Raw genomic sequence first — 16,277 nt, forward strand, 5'->3', positions numbered from 1 at the left:
ATAGTGTACGTGCAATATGTAGAAAAAAAGAATGTGGTTGTTCCACATTCTGCTTCACTAATGCTGATAATATGATCAGCCATATAATTGTGAATGTTTGGAGACATCAGCAAAATCTAAGAAGACCCAGATCACTGTGACATGAGTCACAGTAATGGGATATTTCCTATGCCACCTGGGTAAGCTTTAAAATATACTACTATACAATACTATACAATAATTTTACACAAAAGCCTTAAAAAAAAGTAGTATATAATTAATCACTATATAATAAAGTCCAAAAAAAACACACTCTAAGGGCATGACCACACGTGGCGGATTTCCTCCGCAACTGTCCGCATCAATGCCGCACAGAATCTGTGTTGCAGATTCTGCTGCGGATCTGCACAAAATGTGCAGTAAATTGATGCGGACTAGCTGCTGCGGACTGCGGTAAAAGTACTTCCCTTCTCCCTATCAGTGCAGGATAGAGAGAAGGGACAGCACTTTCCCTTGTGAAAGTCAAAGAAATTCATACTTACCGGCCGTTGTCTTGGTGACGCGTCCCTCCTTCGGCATCCAGCCCGACCTCCCTGGATGACGCGGCAGTCCATGTGACCGCTGCAGCCTGTTATTAGCCTGTTATTGGCCTGTGATTGGCTGCAGCCGTCACTTAGACTGAAACGTCATCCTGGGAGGCCGGACTGGAGACAGAAGCAGGGAGTTCTCGGTAAGTATGAACTTCATTTTTTTTTACAGGTAGCTGTATATTGGGATCGGTAGTCACTGTCCCGGGTGCAGAAACAGTTACTGCCGATCGCTTAACTCTTTCAGCACCCTGGACAGTGACTATTTACTGACGTCTCCTAGCAACGCTCCCGTCATTACGGGAGCCCCATTGACTTCCTCAGTCTGGCTGTAGACCTAGAAATACATAGGTCCAGCCAGAATGAATGCGGAATTTTACGCATCGTCTAAACGAACACTGCTAAATTAAAGTGGAAGTCAATGGACAAACGGCTCCGCTGCGGATTAACGCTGCGGAGTGTCCGCAGCGGAATTTAAGTGAAATTCCGCCACGTGTGAACCCAGCCTACAGCTACATGCCCACATTGCAGAATTGGGTACTGAAAAATTTGCATCAAAACCGCAGATAAGCACAGGTATTTCGCAAAAATTCTGCAACGTGTAGATGAGATTACTTAAAATCTAATTTACATTGCCGGTACTGTAATACGCAGGGAAATCCGTGCGGCAAAGCCACATGTAATATGCAATGTATACGTATATACGTAACGTATATTTGCCATAAACGCATTTATTGACTTGGTTTTACCTGTCAATACACTAAAAAAAAAATATGTCATATGTCAAAATAAAGCATAGGCATTCCTAAACCTATTTAGTTCAGTAGCTACGGGACAGTGAAAAAAACTATACTCTAATGTACCCTAATAAGGAAAATTAAATTTTTGTAAACATTTTAAAATATAAAGTACTATATTGCACAAAAAAAGGGACAATAAAAACTTGGAAAGCCTAATGCCAAACTGTTTAAGTACTTAAACCTTTGCATAAAAAAAATCTCTGCACTGTCTGGACATTAATACAAAACATACCTCAATTTTTAAGGGTTAAAAATCGCTGAATACTATTTGCTACCATTTGTAGTGGTTATTGAGTGGCCCTATCGGCCACTTTCATACAAGGTGTTTTCAAGCATTGTGCTCTTTATTTTCTTTCTGTATTATTCCTCTTCGAATAAATAGCTATTTTTTAATACTTAATCACTTTGTATTTTATTTGTTGAGGGTGTTTATATTAACCCCAAAACTCAAGATATAATGTCTTTGAATAAAATAATTTTATGCAATAATTTCTCAAACTATGATAATAAAGTATAGTATGTACAATTATTAGTTTAAAGCCTATGATTTCTCAATCTACAATAATAAATAATGATATATATGCAATTATTTTTTAAAATCTTATATGAAATTGTCATTGCATAAAATAAAATTAATATTTTTTGTTTTTTAAAATGGTCTAAATTAATTTTGGAAAAGTATCAACCTAGACAAACTTTTTTATGCCCCTGGCTCACTAAATGAAAACTCCACTTTGGACAACATGCATACACTTATATAATCAATTTATATAAAATGTTGATTTAAGTTTTTAAAAAACTCTAAACTCTGTTCTCCCTCAGTCACATCCAAAGCCTAATTTATAATTATGCTTATTTCCTGCTACCAGAGTTCAGTGAATTATGGGAGTTCAGTTCAAAGTTACATAGACTGATCTGTTAGATTTTATGTCTGACAGCAAAGTATAGGTAAACTGCTGTCTGTTTCCAAGAGCAACCAGCTGAATTTTAAATAAATAAAAAAATTGAAGAATGGGCCTTATGCAGGACTGTATTTCTCTTTAGACACAAGAGGGGCAGCCCTGTAGGAAAGAGCACATGAGAATCAGGCTCCAGGCTGGATTTTAGATCATACAGGGAGAGTTGGCAGCAGTAGTCTCCATTCAATAAGTCTATGAATGCTTACAGTATAGATCTACATGTATATAAGAATACTTATTTATTCTGTACTTGGAGTATTGAGTATGGATGGAGCTTACTCAATAATACAAAACCTATTTCCAGGTGCGTGTGTGTATATGTGTGTGTTTGTGTGTGTGTGTGTGTGTGTGTGTGTGTTTGTGTGTGTCTGTGTGTGTGTGTGTGTGTGTGTGTGTGTGTGTGTGTGTGTGTGTGTGTGTGTGTGTGTGTGTGTGTGTTTGCATAAGGAGTGTGTTTTGGTGTGGATTCAATTATTGAAGGTCCCAAGGTGCAAGGTATTATGTGCCAATCTCAATCAATTAGATCATAACTTTAAAGGGGTTGTCCACTACTGGACAACAGATGACCTATCCACCGGATAGGACATCCGTATATCATCGGTGCAGGTCCGACACCCGGACCCCGCACTGATCTGCTGCTCTGATGGCATGCGGGCACCGGATGTTATTGTACATTATGTGATATACGGAGCCGGAAGCAGTTGGCTCCGTACATTGTATTGCGGCTGTGCTGCAGAACTGCAGCTCTGCTCCTATTAACGTGACGGGAGCCAAATGCTTCCAACATGTACGTCCGATGCCCGGAGACAGCCGGCACGGCTTAATGGTGTGGGATCTTAGTGTCGGACCCCCACAGATCATGTACTGATGACCTATAGATAGGTGGATAGGTCATCAGTTGTCCGGTAGTGGAAAACCCCTTTAACCCCTTCCCGACATTTGACGTATCCATACGCCAAAGTCGGGTAGGGGAAGTATGGAGCGGGCTAACGGAGTGAACCCACATCATACGATGCCGGTGTCGGCTGTTTGTTACAGCCGACACCTCAGCGTAACTAGCGCTGGTTGAAGTCCCCTAGGGGGACTAATAAAAAAATGTAAAAATTAGTTAAAGGTTTTTTTTGTGTAAACATTTTTTTTCAAATGAAACGTTCAAAAAACCCCACTTTTCCCATTTTCCCCTAGAGCATAGTAAAAAAATAAAATAATAAACAATTGGTATCGCCGCGTCCGTTAAAGTCTGAACTATAACAATATATCATTATTTAACCGGAACAGTGAACGCCGTAAAAAAAAAATTGGAAACGCCAGAATCTCTATTTCTTGGTCACCTAATCTCCCACAAAAAATGAAATAAAAAGTGATCAAACTGTTGCATTTACACCAAAATGGTGTTATTAAAAACTACAGCTTATCCTGCAAAAAATAAGCCTTCATAACCCTTAATCGACTGAAAAATAAAAAGTTATGGCTCTCGGAATTTGGCGACACAAAATAAATTTTCTTTTTTACACTTAGGTTTTTACTTGTAAAAGTAGTAAAATATAGAAAAAACGATATATATTTGGTAATCGTATTGACCCACAGAATAAAGTTAACATATTGTTTTAATGGCACAGTGAATTACGTAAAAACGGCGCGCAAAAAGCCATGGAGGAATCGCAGTTTTTTTTCATTTTCTACCCCACACATTTTTCCCGTTTCCTAGTACATTATATGGCAAAATAAATGGAGCTACGAAAAACTACAACTCGTCCCGCAAAAATCAAGCCCTCATAGTACTATATCGACGGAAAAATAAAGACGTTATGGCTTTTGGAAGGCGGGGAGGAATTAAACGAAAATGAAAATCTGAAAAAGGGCTGCGGCGGGAAGGGTTTAATTTTAAAATCTGCTCTGGAAAAATTCAATCTGCAATCTGTTACAGGCAACAGATAGAAAAATGTAATATGCATGCAAAGAGCAAAGCAAAGTAAAATGATAGCATTCACACAATTACTAAACACTTATTTAGTTTTAAAGAGGCTCTGTCACCAGTTTATAACTGGCCTTTCTTCTACCTAATCTAATGGGCGCTGTAATGTAGATAAGTAATGTGTTGGTTTTTTTATTTTTTTTAAAAAACGTTTATTTTTGACGAAGTTATGAGCATTTTAAGTGTTATGCAAATTTGTTCTTAATGTCCAAGTGGGCTTTTTTTTTACTCTTGACCAAGTGGGCATAGTAAAGAGAAGTGTATGATGCTGACCAATCAGCGTCATACACTTCTCTTCATTCATGTCCAGCTTAATCCATAGCATAGCGTGATCTCGCGAGATCACGCTGTGCTGTCACTTACTCCCGTAGTTCCTTCGTACAAGCGACAGGTAAATGAACGGACATGACCTCCAGCCTGGAGGCGATGTTTAGTCAGCGTCATACACTTATATTTACTACGCCCATTTGGTCAAGAGTAAAAAAACGGCCACTTGGGCATTAAGAACAAATTTGCATAACACTTAAAATGCTCATAACTGCGTCAAAAATAAACGTTTTGAAAAAAAAACAACACATTACTTATCTACATTAAAGCGCCTATTAGATTAGGTAGATGATAGGGCAGTTATAAACTGGTGCTAGCCTCTTTAAGCATAATGTAATGTTAATCTGCATATATGGCCAAGAGGAAAAAATAAGTTTTTTTGTTTTTTTTTATTAATTATAACATCCACTACAAGTAACTTAACCAGCTTACAAAAGCAGTTCTGCATAAATATTTAAGTTTAGAAAAGAACCTTCTCCTCCCTCAGTAGCTACCACCGAGAAGGGAAATAAAGTTGCTCTCCTGTACACTACTTTAGATGAATCGTCATAGATATCAATGGTGCAGATAAAACCATATATCATGTCCCATCTTAGTTTTAATTTCACTACGGTTGTGTGCATAAGACCTTAGATTGGAAACTTTTAGGGCATGTTCAGACGTGGCGGAATTCTGCAGACACTGTCCGCATCAATGCCGCACATAATCCGCGTTGCAGATTCCATTGCGGATTTGGCTAAAATCTTAAGTAAAATGCTGCGGATTTGTCGTTGCGGATTTAGGTGCAGATCACACCCTGCTCTCTTTCAAACATTCCATCCCAGTCTGGGTATAGACCTCGACACACATAGGTCCAGCCAGAATGATGAAATATCCTGTTCCTGAAAGCAATCCGCAACGCAACACACATAACATCTGCGGATTTCATTGCGTAATTTTGAAATTCCGCAACAAGTATGCATCAAGTCCGAAACAGACAGTGCATGCTGCGGACACAAAATTCTGCACCGCAGCCTATGGTCCGCAGCGGAGTTCTCCACAACGTCTGCACGAAGATAACTAAAAAGGTGTGGAAACCAATGGACAAACTGTCTGCTGCAGATTTCCACTGCGGACTGTCCACAGCGGAATCCCACAGCAATTCCGCCACGTCTGAACATGCCCTTATGGGCAAAGTTCTGCTTGCATTTGTGTGTTCGAATATGTAAAGTGATGGAGAATATGCATAATGATTATGTGTGATTATTGTTGAGGAAAAGTTATTGATATTAGTATTTGGAATCCTTTATAAATCTTATAAAATATTTGCACATCATTTTATAACTAAACAACGAAATAATTTTTCTGTGAAGTCCCAGAATACAACAATTGCCGTCTAAATCACATTCTAAATGTTATAACATATTTAGAGATCCCAAAAACAAAAGTAAGGGAGCACCAAGCAGGGCTCCCCGCTTGGTGCTGGTTTACACCACTACACACCTACCCATCAAAAGAGCATGAAGGAACCTGCAGATGACAAGGAAAGCCCTCCTAGCTGGTTCCTACCTCTTGTTAACCAAGTTTACATTTCCTGTACATAGGAGAATACTTCTTTAGGTTCTCATGTTGTAAATGGAGCCAACATGAGCTCCATGGGCTCCACAGCAACAGCATGTGCTGCCCCTTTGATACATATGCCAATGTTTGTTTACAATATCCAACTTATCACACATGGTTCTTACACATCATATAATATTTACAAGTAAATGGGACTTTCATGTGAAGTTTCATACAATAAAATGTCACTTCATTTATAAGTCACAAGAAAAGAAAAAAGACAAGTTTTGCTAGTAAAATTATATGCAATCCACTGAAGCAGCCCGTGTTCGTCATTTTGCTGTGTAGACTCACCCTTATAATTACTACCACAACTTCACTACCTTATTGTTAAAATTTGTATTTGATTTAGATTACTAGATATGCTTAGGGTGCATTAACAGATACAGGATCCAAATGTGGTGTCTATCCTACTCATTCAGGAGAACATTAACTTTGCAGTACCACCTAAAGGAGAGTAACATTCAACATTGCTTCAGGCAAGACTAACAGCTTTCAAAGACATCTGGCGTTAATGCTGGACGCTTTTTCTTTAAAAAAGGGCACAACTGATTCAAATTGAATATAAAAGGATCAGTTGTGCCATCAGTTTCCTTATAACTTTTATTTGAATGACCAGAAGGAACTTAACCTAACCTCTTGACACATGTGAATGAGTCCTTAGACTCATATGAGGTGTTGAAAATATACTAGGAAAGTTTCCAGTACCTTACATGGAGGGAATGTCACATTAAAAAAAATGTGACAGGACCTACAAACTCAGTAAAAACAGTCAGTCTGACCAATTTTAGACAGCCGGTTAAGACCTAATGTTAGTGATCTATATCACATCTTGATAAAAAGAAACTATAAAAACAAAAACATAATTATCATGATATAAATGTCAAGTTAGATTTTACAATATATGGATCACAATCTTACAGTCTATAGATTTACCTGTTGGAAAGGCATCCTCAGTGCTCCCATGTTCACATATGGTGCAACTCTACATGTTTCTAAATGACTTGCTGTACCCAGAATGACACCTATAAAAAAAGCATAAATAAAAATTGGAGACAACTCAATGGTGGAGCTTGGCAAGCAGATCTGTATGTATTTATTCTTGGATATGATGCTGATACTGATGCAGATATTACACCTTCAAACAACTTCCTCCTTTGTGTAGTAATGTATCTGTCAAATATTACAAAGCCTATCTGAACTGCATGTAAAGTGTTTTATTATTACCCTTTCATGGTGCTATGCTGCATCACTTGTTTCCACCCAAAATTATTATAATAATATAATTAAATTAAAAGGTTACATAAGCAATGAAAACAAATAACCAGTTGTCTAGGATGTGAGATTGCTACTACTTCTCTAGTTGTGAAATAACAGTAGACTTCTCAATAAGAGTATTCTGTCAAAATGTATTGATATTCAATTATTTGAAAGTAAAAACGGAAGAACCCTCTGCCACCTGAATTTGAGACCAAGTTTGCATTGGGTTTGGATCTACTCACCGTACCCACCTTTATGCATTTGATTTTCTTGTTTTCTACATTTTGCTCTTCGATTTTGAAACCATACCTGAGAAACATTACAGAGATTGAAGACCCTCCTGCCAAGGGCGGTTCAAAAATATATAAAAGTAATAACATTTTGTTTAAAGGATAAATGTGTCAAATATTTATAAAATACTAATTTATGCATGAATGTATATACCACAAATAATAGGATTGGGGAAAAAACAGTGGAGGGTGTACTATTTGTGTGTTGTGGTCCTATCAATTACTTTGTACTGAAAAATAATTTTTGATAGGTGACCTAACTGTGTATGGCCTCTAAACCTATCAAGCTTTTACTGTACTAGCTCTGCTACTTAAGGCTATGTTTATACATCATGATTTGTGGCAGATTTTGATGCAGATTTTTATATATAGAATATCCCATTCCTTTTGAAACCACTTCTGGCTTTGGCTCAAAAATCTGTATGAAAATCTGCACCAAACTCTGCAACAAATTTCAATTTGTGAACATAGCCTAGTTCAGAAGTCACGAATTTGTTGCGGATTTTGTTGCAGATTTGACTGATGAAAATCTGAGACAAATCCGCAACAAATCTGCGACGTTTGAACACAGCCTATTTCTCCTGTATATGAATGTCAAACACCCATATTCCCTAACATTATAATAAAAGAATATATATATATATATATATATATATATATATATATATATATATATATATATATATATATATATATATATACATATATACCACATTTCACTATGAATAATTCAACACATGAAAGCCATATAAATACTTTGCCAAAGTAACAAGCAAATCAGGGGACAACAAAGCTAAATCTTGTTTTATGTTGGCTATATCTTATTATATCTGTTTGCTGTGTGTTTGTTTAAGTTTAAATTCCTTTAAAAAAAATTAGACAAATGTTACATAAAATAATGTCAGTTTGCATCAGTTGTTTTTTTTAACATTTTTGCTCAAGTCTTAAATACATACATTTTTGGGTATTACTGACTGATATATTTATTTATTTATTTTTGCATCAGTTTTAATTCCTTAAAAGTGGAGCTGACAAAGGACCATTATCTTTACTTTTTTTTTTTTTTTACTAAATATCCATAAAAAAGCAAAACTCAAATACAAACACTAGTGTGAAAGTCCTTGCTGGCTAGTGTATGCTGGTAATTATTATATACAAGCAAATTTCTCACTGAGCAGTTATCTGATAATAACACTGAAAGTTAGGATTGAGATGATAGATTAGATAGATAGATAGATAGATAGATAGATAGATAGATAGATAGATAGATAGATAGATAGATAGATAGATAGATAGATAGATAGATAGATAGATAGATAGATAGATAGATAGATAGATAGATAGATAGATAGATATTAGTCACTATACATCATTAAAATATTCTAATAAAACTGACTGCCCACCTTTTTTATATGTTGGACTATATATAAGTAGTTTTTGGAAGTGATTGTCCACTGTCAATTATCATTATTTATTATACTTAAAACAACGGCAAAGATTTGCATACAAATCACAACATTCCTTTAATCTAATTATGGGGTTTATAGTTCTAGAAAAAATGCAATCCACGTTTTCCTTTTCCATACTACCACATTGGGAGTTATGTATATTTTTCTCTCCTCAAATTATATTTTTAAAAATCTGCAGCAAAATGATCAGCACCAAAATCACATGCACAAGTCGTTTTATAATAAAAACAAAATTTGTTTTCAGGAACAAAATCATTACTACATCACTATTAATTAATAACATATCACCAGCTCCAAAGAGGTGGACCATAGTACATAGCATGAGCAGGAAGGTGGGAAGTGCTACGTCACTACTCAGTATTTTCCAATATAGACAATTACTACTGTCTCATTCATACTGGCTGCACTTTCTGCTTTGCATTCCCCTCCGAGCTTTGTTCAATTGCTTTAATGATGGTCATTTACAAGGCAGTAATTAGTGCAAAGAAACTCTGGAAGACATTCATCACAGTGCTAGGGAGAGCAATGTCATGTGTAATAGTGCGCCCCATACTTCAGAGAGGGTTCTCTATAATAGGGGGTCAGCAGACTTTACATGGCCCACCATAATCTCCATTTGGCCCTATGATACTGATCCTTTTCCTTTATCAAAGCCACACACCAGCTTACGGGCAGTATAAATTCACTAGAAGCTACTTAGATCCTGTTGTGTATGTAGATCCTGCAGACAAAGGGAGCAGCGCATTCAGCGTGTAATGTGATTATGTTATATGGAGAGGGGGCACATTGGATAGCTCCTGGCACATTGGCTGGGCACTTTTGGAATAAATACATAAAGCCATGGGACAAGCCAAGAAAAAAAACAATTAAAAAAAACAGGTTATGATGAAAAATAAACGTGATGAATTAGCCAGTAGGTTAAGCAATAATAAATCAGGGTTGTGATCAATCCCACTTAGGTCTGAATCTGCTAAGTAAAGCGCACTACACTGTTTTAGACAGTTATTTCTTCATTAAGGATCACTCAGTGATTTCTTTCACAAATACTCTAATCTGATTTCCTTTTGATTTCCATTAGAGACAGTGAATAATGACATTTAATTTAGCTGTGCGCCATAAAGCAAGAGATATTTCTTGTAATTGAATTACTGCCTGCTCCTCACTATGGGCTCATAACTTTCAATTATAAGCCTGACAGCTGGGTGGTATGGGGTTCCAGGACACGCTAAAAATAAAAGGTTAATAAGGAGCAGGCAGGCAGAGGAGCATCAATTTATTTACAGCAAATTTCCACTCTCAATTGAAACTGTATCTTCTAACAGCAAGGACAGTGTGTGCTTATTACAACAAGCCACCAAGTATTTACCATATAAAATGCCTCCCTGTCCTGCTCCTATACTGAGCCCCCCCCCCCCATTACTAATACGCGTTATTAGGAATGCTCTGATTTTCTCACATAATTTGCTTCCTCTTTCCCAAACTGTCCAACTATTTCAATTCCAAACAGTTTTTTTCAGAGCTCACAGGTTTTTTTTTTTTTTCATGCCTCCACCTGAGTCAATATATTGTAGACATTTTGGTTGAGATCTGAAAGTAGTTTAAGGAGTAATTTTCTGCAACTTTGGATATCCTGAGAAGGTGCTACTCTGTAATAAAGGGCAGAATTACAAGTAATTTGTTTTTCTAGAAACAATACATGAAGGCAGTGGAAGATATTATAGATCTAGAACAGCAAAACCGTGGTAATAATTGTAAAACTGATATCCCCTTCAGCTTTATGTAAAATAGACAAGGCTTCCATGCGATTAGTCTCCTGCGATTTTGATGTGTATTAATATAATTAACATGTATCTCTCTCTCTCTCTCTCTCTCGCTCTCTCTCTCTCTCTCTCTCTCGCTCTCTCTCTCTCTCTCTCTCTCTCTCTCTCTCTCTCTCTCTCCCTGTATCGCTGTCTCCCTCTCTGTCGTTCTCTGTCTCTCTCGCTCTCTATGAATATATCTTTTTATTTATGATAATAACTAGAAGGTCTAATCTCAAGGTTATGCCACTCACAAATACAATTCATGATGTTAAACATATAGGATTTCCGAGTTTGGTCTCGCTAATAAAGCAATGATGACATTTTCTTTTGTATATTATTAATGTTATTTGAATCTTTAGTTTTGCTTCTTTATATTTGTATATAACACAGCAGTCCTTGAGTTATTGTTATGTTTATCGATTAATTGTAAGGCAGGATAAGTTATGATGGAGTAATAGAGATTTAATTCATTGCGTCCTGTCATAAAGGCTGAATGCTCAGCTAAAAGCTCGTAAATACGTTTTACTGACTAAATAATCATCATTTTCAGGATTGTGTTTCCAGCACTTTAAAGGCAGAACGAGGGAGCAGATGGGGAGGACTTGGATGTCATAAATCCATATGGCTGTCAAGCAGGTCAGCTGGGGCACCTTCACCCCCCGGCTCAGGATTATCCAGCCCCAAAGCAGCCAAAGAACCTCTAAAGGGGCCTATTCTATTCGGCGGTGGCACCGACAAAAGCTGCGAAATTGTGCTGAAAACTAATAAGACCAAATGTGGCCATGCTGCCAAAGGGATGTTGTGGCCGGTGGCATACAGAAAACCTGCATGCATGCACTGGACACCAGTTGCCTTTCCTTTATAATGAGACATAAATCATTTGGAATACAATCAGTGTTTCATGTGAACAACAGTATGTACATATATATATATATATATATATATATATATATATATATATATATATATATATATATATATATATATATATATATATATATCTATACACATATATATAAATGTATATATATATATATATATATATATATATATATATATATATGTGTGTGTATATATATATATATATATATATATATATATACTCTCATTACATGTAAAATATTGCATATTCAATAAATTATTATTACGTTATAAGAAGTTATATTGACTGTTATTTTTGCTCTTATTAGACATTTTAATTTGCAAGTATGATTTGAACATTATATTAGATACTTATATATTAATTATTCTTATATTTTTATTATTTTGTTGATGATAAAGATTACGGTATGATCTATTACAATCTGACTATTAAATAACTTGTTCATACTTAACTTTATCTAACTCATTTATGGAAAGTTTCCTCTTGTTCAGGGTATTTATTTTTGTCTTGTTTATTTATTTATTTAGCTTTATTTATTTTTTTGCTAACACGACAAAACAATAGATGGATAGATAGATAGATAGATAGATAGATAGATAGATAGATAGATAGATAGATAGATAGATAGATAGATAGATAGATAGATAGATAGATAGATAGATAGATCATGTCAAGGAAGGGATGATAGCGATTATCCTGCAGTTAGTTATGACAGTACTTTATAGTTTAACTCCTTACCTGAACCCTGGCTTCAGAGAGTCCCAGTCTCTGACTTAGCTCCTCTCTCATAAATGCATCAGGATAGTGAGTCTCATCGAACAGTCTTTCCAGTTCATTTAACTGCTCTAATGTAAAATTCGTTCTGCTTCTCCTCTGCTTCAGCTTCGTTTGTCCATCCTCATCCTCTGATTTCACGTCTTCTCTCTTGTCCTTACACTCGTAGATTCCTGTGAGCACAGGGAGTCTCATCAATACCATAGCATGGTGTGCATTAGTACCTAACCTGTACTGAGATCAGACAACTTTTATGAACTGACATTGTAATATCTCTATGATAGATGTCCCCAACACAAGCTTTCTCCTAGTGACAAATGAACCAGGACTTGATCTACAATTAACAAGGTGCATTTCCTCATATCATTTTTATTTAGCTCCAGAATAATTGATGGATGAAATGTGATTTTCCTTGGGACGGAAAAGTCAGTAATGTAAATAATGACTCTTCATCCGTCATGTATTTCATGAACTGCTCGTCCTATCCTAACAGATATGTCCTAATGTATTCTCAATCGATTACTATTAGTCTAATAGCGGTGCAGAGAACACAGGCAGGGGAATCAATTCTACACATACTGAATAGTAATACACAACGATCGAGGATCTGTATCTATTTCATACCATTTAATAATGATAATAAATACAGCTCACTCTGCTCTGTGGCTTCATTACATATGATAAATAGATTAACAGCAAACATTTCCCTATGCCCATTCTCCTGGGCTCATGTTCTTCTGTGTTATGATCTCAACCTGAATTTTGACATGACTTTAGATAGATAGATAGATAGATAGATAGATAGATAGATAGATAGATAGATAGATAGATAGATAGATAGATAGATAGATAGATAGATAGATAGATAGATAGATAGATAGATAGATAGAAGGTATAAGGTGCAAAATAATTATATAATGATAATGATAGGAGTGTGTGTGTGTGTGTGTGTGTGTGTGTGTGTGTGTGTGTGTGTGTGTGTGTGTGTGTGTGTGTGTGTGTGTGTGTGTGTGTGTGTGTGTGTGTGTGTTAAATCCATTATGCACATTATATCCACAGTATATACTTCAGTGTCTTTGTAGATGGTTCTTCTGTCTTTAACATAACACAATGCTGGCTGGACAGAATCTCTGCTTTTATCAATGCATCAATGAACAAGGCAAGAAAGAGGCTCTAGAGGTGGTTAATGGGGCCTCAATTAGGAATATGATAGTCAAGTGCCAAATGCTGATGCAAAAAGGTATGTCACGATAATTAGAATATTAGTCATAAGCAGGACAGTGAAAATAGCAGCAGAATGTTTCTGTTTATACTAAGAATATTACAAATAATAATAAAAACACAAAATAATATAAATCTTACTCATTTCTGTTTTGCAGATTTTTTTTTATATTTTTAATTAAATGCTATTTTGTTTTTAAGTTCTCATAACATCCTACAGAAACTTTTCTCGTGCTGGTACAATCCATTTAATAAAAATGAGCTTTCCAAAAGAAAAAAAACATAAAATGTTTTTTTTTCCATGTGTTTATAGAGTTCTTCTATTAGGTTTTAATCGATTTGTAATCCTTTTGTTCTTCTACAATACTTTTACACGTAGACTAAAAAGGAATGTAAAAGGCATGTAAATGACGTGACAACACATAGCCTAGACAGTGCACACAATGACATTATGCCATATTCTGCTGTTATTGCGATGGGTAATGGTTATGTGCTGACATTGCGTTAAGTATACCATGATTAATGAATATTAAATTAGCATAATGTGATCATTATCGGGATATTTATTTGGAACATTTGATTTCTGTGTAGCATAAGCACAAAATACATTACGATAAGATTCTGGTCTCTATATTTAAGTGTACTAAGCAGCAATGTCATCTCTTTAATAGATGAACTAAAAATAATATTTATGAAATACTATCTATCTATCTATCTATCTATCTATCTATCTATCTATCTATCTATCTATCTATCTATCTATCTATCTATCTATCTTCTAATGCATGAAATTGCTTGTATGATTAAAAATACACGGCTATTTCCCAAGAAACATAAAACACATAATAGCATCACAAAACACATTTGTGTTTCCTCCATCCTGATCTCCCATGTCTTGTTTTTAATTTAGTTTCACCTTGAGTCACACCAGATGAAAACGTTTTACCGCCCCCCCCCCCCCCCCCCCATCCAGCCACATGTTTTGCAGGCTGTTTGCAATATGTCTTACTAACAAATGCCATGATAACAATTTGAAAGAAGAACACCTGTTTCCCTGGGTGAACAAAACAATATTCAGTGAGCCTAATGTCTGTTGCTCTAATATTACAGAATAGACAGAATGCATTCTTCTTGTGTTGTGAGTGTAAAACTGGGCCTAATAAATAATAATTCCCGATCATTATCATTTACACTATCCGGAAGTTGTCAGACATTATCAACAACAGAGCAGAAAATAGTCACACACATCCTTCCTTTTTCTATGGGAAAGCTTCACATCACAAGGTATGGTTACAACTCTTCCATTAAAAATAATGATACAATTATTCATAAAGAATGAATACTAATTTAAAGCTGTGAATGTGCAATTCTTATTACTAAATAGAAACTAAGGTACATAGACTATTGTGTAATAGTGAGTCTGCATTGTATGTGTTGTACTGATTAGAATGGCATTGCTATAGCATGACACATAATTGTTAGTCTGTGTAGGGCGCATGTACTACAGTCTGTGTCTGTATTATGGCTGGAAGTTTTCCCTGTACATGATTCAGTACAGTCCATACAGGACAGTCCATATATAATACATTTCATAGAGATGCAGTGGATACTCACCCTCGGATATCCTGCTGGTGTTGTAGTCTTTGAGCTTGTCCTTGTCAATGTCTGTGTGCTCCTTGTAGAGGTGCAGCGAGCAGTGGTTGCTGTTGTCTGTAATGTCCTGGAGGTTGGTATCAGAGTTCCCCAGTTCCCTGGCCCGAGCTAAGCCAGTCTCCAGAACTTCCCTGTATGTAATGGTCTCCTTCTTGCTGCTGCCACTACTGCTGCCATCCTTGCTCTTTTGGTCAAACGACTTAGATACAAAAGCAGTAAGTTCTTCCATGGCTGCTGCGCCCTGTGATCTTGTATCCACAGAGATCCACTTGGTCTGCAATAGGAGATCTACACGTCCCCAGGAAGCTTCTCCTTATTGTTTCTCCCCCCTTTTTTTTCCCCGTCGAGGATGAACTGCATAGGGTTAGATCACTCCTGCTGTTATTTATGCCTTTCAATTTGAGATCACACTATTTATACATGGATCCCTCAGCCCAACCCCCAGCTCTCCCTGTCTCCAGCAATTACTGACTTCTCCATAGTTGCAGGCGGATTCCTAGCAGCTATCCCCCACCTCAGTGCAGCAATTGGTTTTTCTTCCTATTTCATCACTGCTTGGCATCAGTGCACCTTGATTTAGAGTAGTAAGATGCACAAAAAGAGTTAAAAGAGACAAATAAACATACAAGATACACCAGGTATCTGCTGCACTCTACAGCTGTACACTGAAAACACATAGACAATGTCCACAGAATGCTA

At 36.3% G+C, this 16,277-nt stretch overlaps 1 protein-coding gene across 2 annotated transcripts in view; it reads right to left on the reverse strand.

Moving 5' to 3' along the window:
* Positions 1 to 16,025, reverse strand: part of LOC142716478 (short stature homeobox protein) — a 34,868-nt gene extending 18,843 nt beyond the window's left edge. The window contains exons 1-4 of one of the 2 annotated variants that reach the window (XM_075848707.1): positions 15,540 to 16,025; positions 12,669 to 12,877; positions 7,738 to 7,795; positions 7,163 to 7,251 (exon numbers count right to left, since the gene is read on the reverse strand). In XM_075848707.1, coding sequence (XP_075704822.1) covers positions 7,163 to 7,251; positions 7,738 to 7,795; positions 12,669 to 12,877; positions 15,540 to 15,807 — 624 coding nt within the window. In that variant the 5' untranslated portion in view covers positions 15,808 to 16,025. Of the gene's footprint in view, positions 1 to 7,162; positions 7,252 to 7,728; positions 7,796 to 12,668; positions 12,878 to 15,539 lie in introns of both variants that reach the window. The other variant, XM_075848706.1, reaches the window with a different exon arrangement.
* Positions 16,026 to 16,277: the final 252 nt, after the last annotated feature.

This window comes from Rhinoderma darwinii, unplaced genomic scaffold (assembly GCF_050947455.1).
Source record: "Rhinoderma darwinii isolate aRhiDar2 unplaced genomic scaffold, aRhiDar2.hap1 Scaffold_4515, whole genome shotgun sequence".
Lineage (NCBI taxonomy): Eukaryota > Metazoa > Chordata > Amphibia > Anura > Rhinodermatidae > Rhinoderma > Rhinoderma darwinii.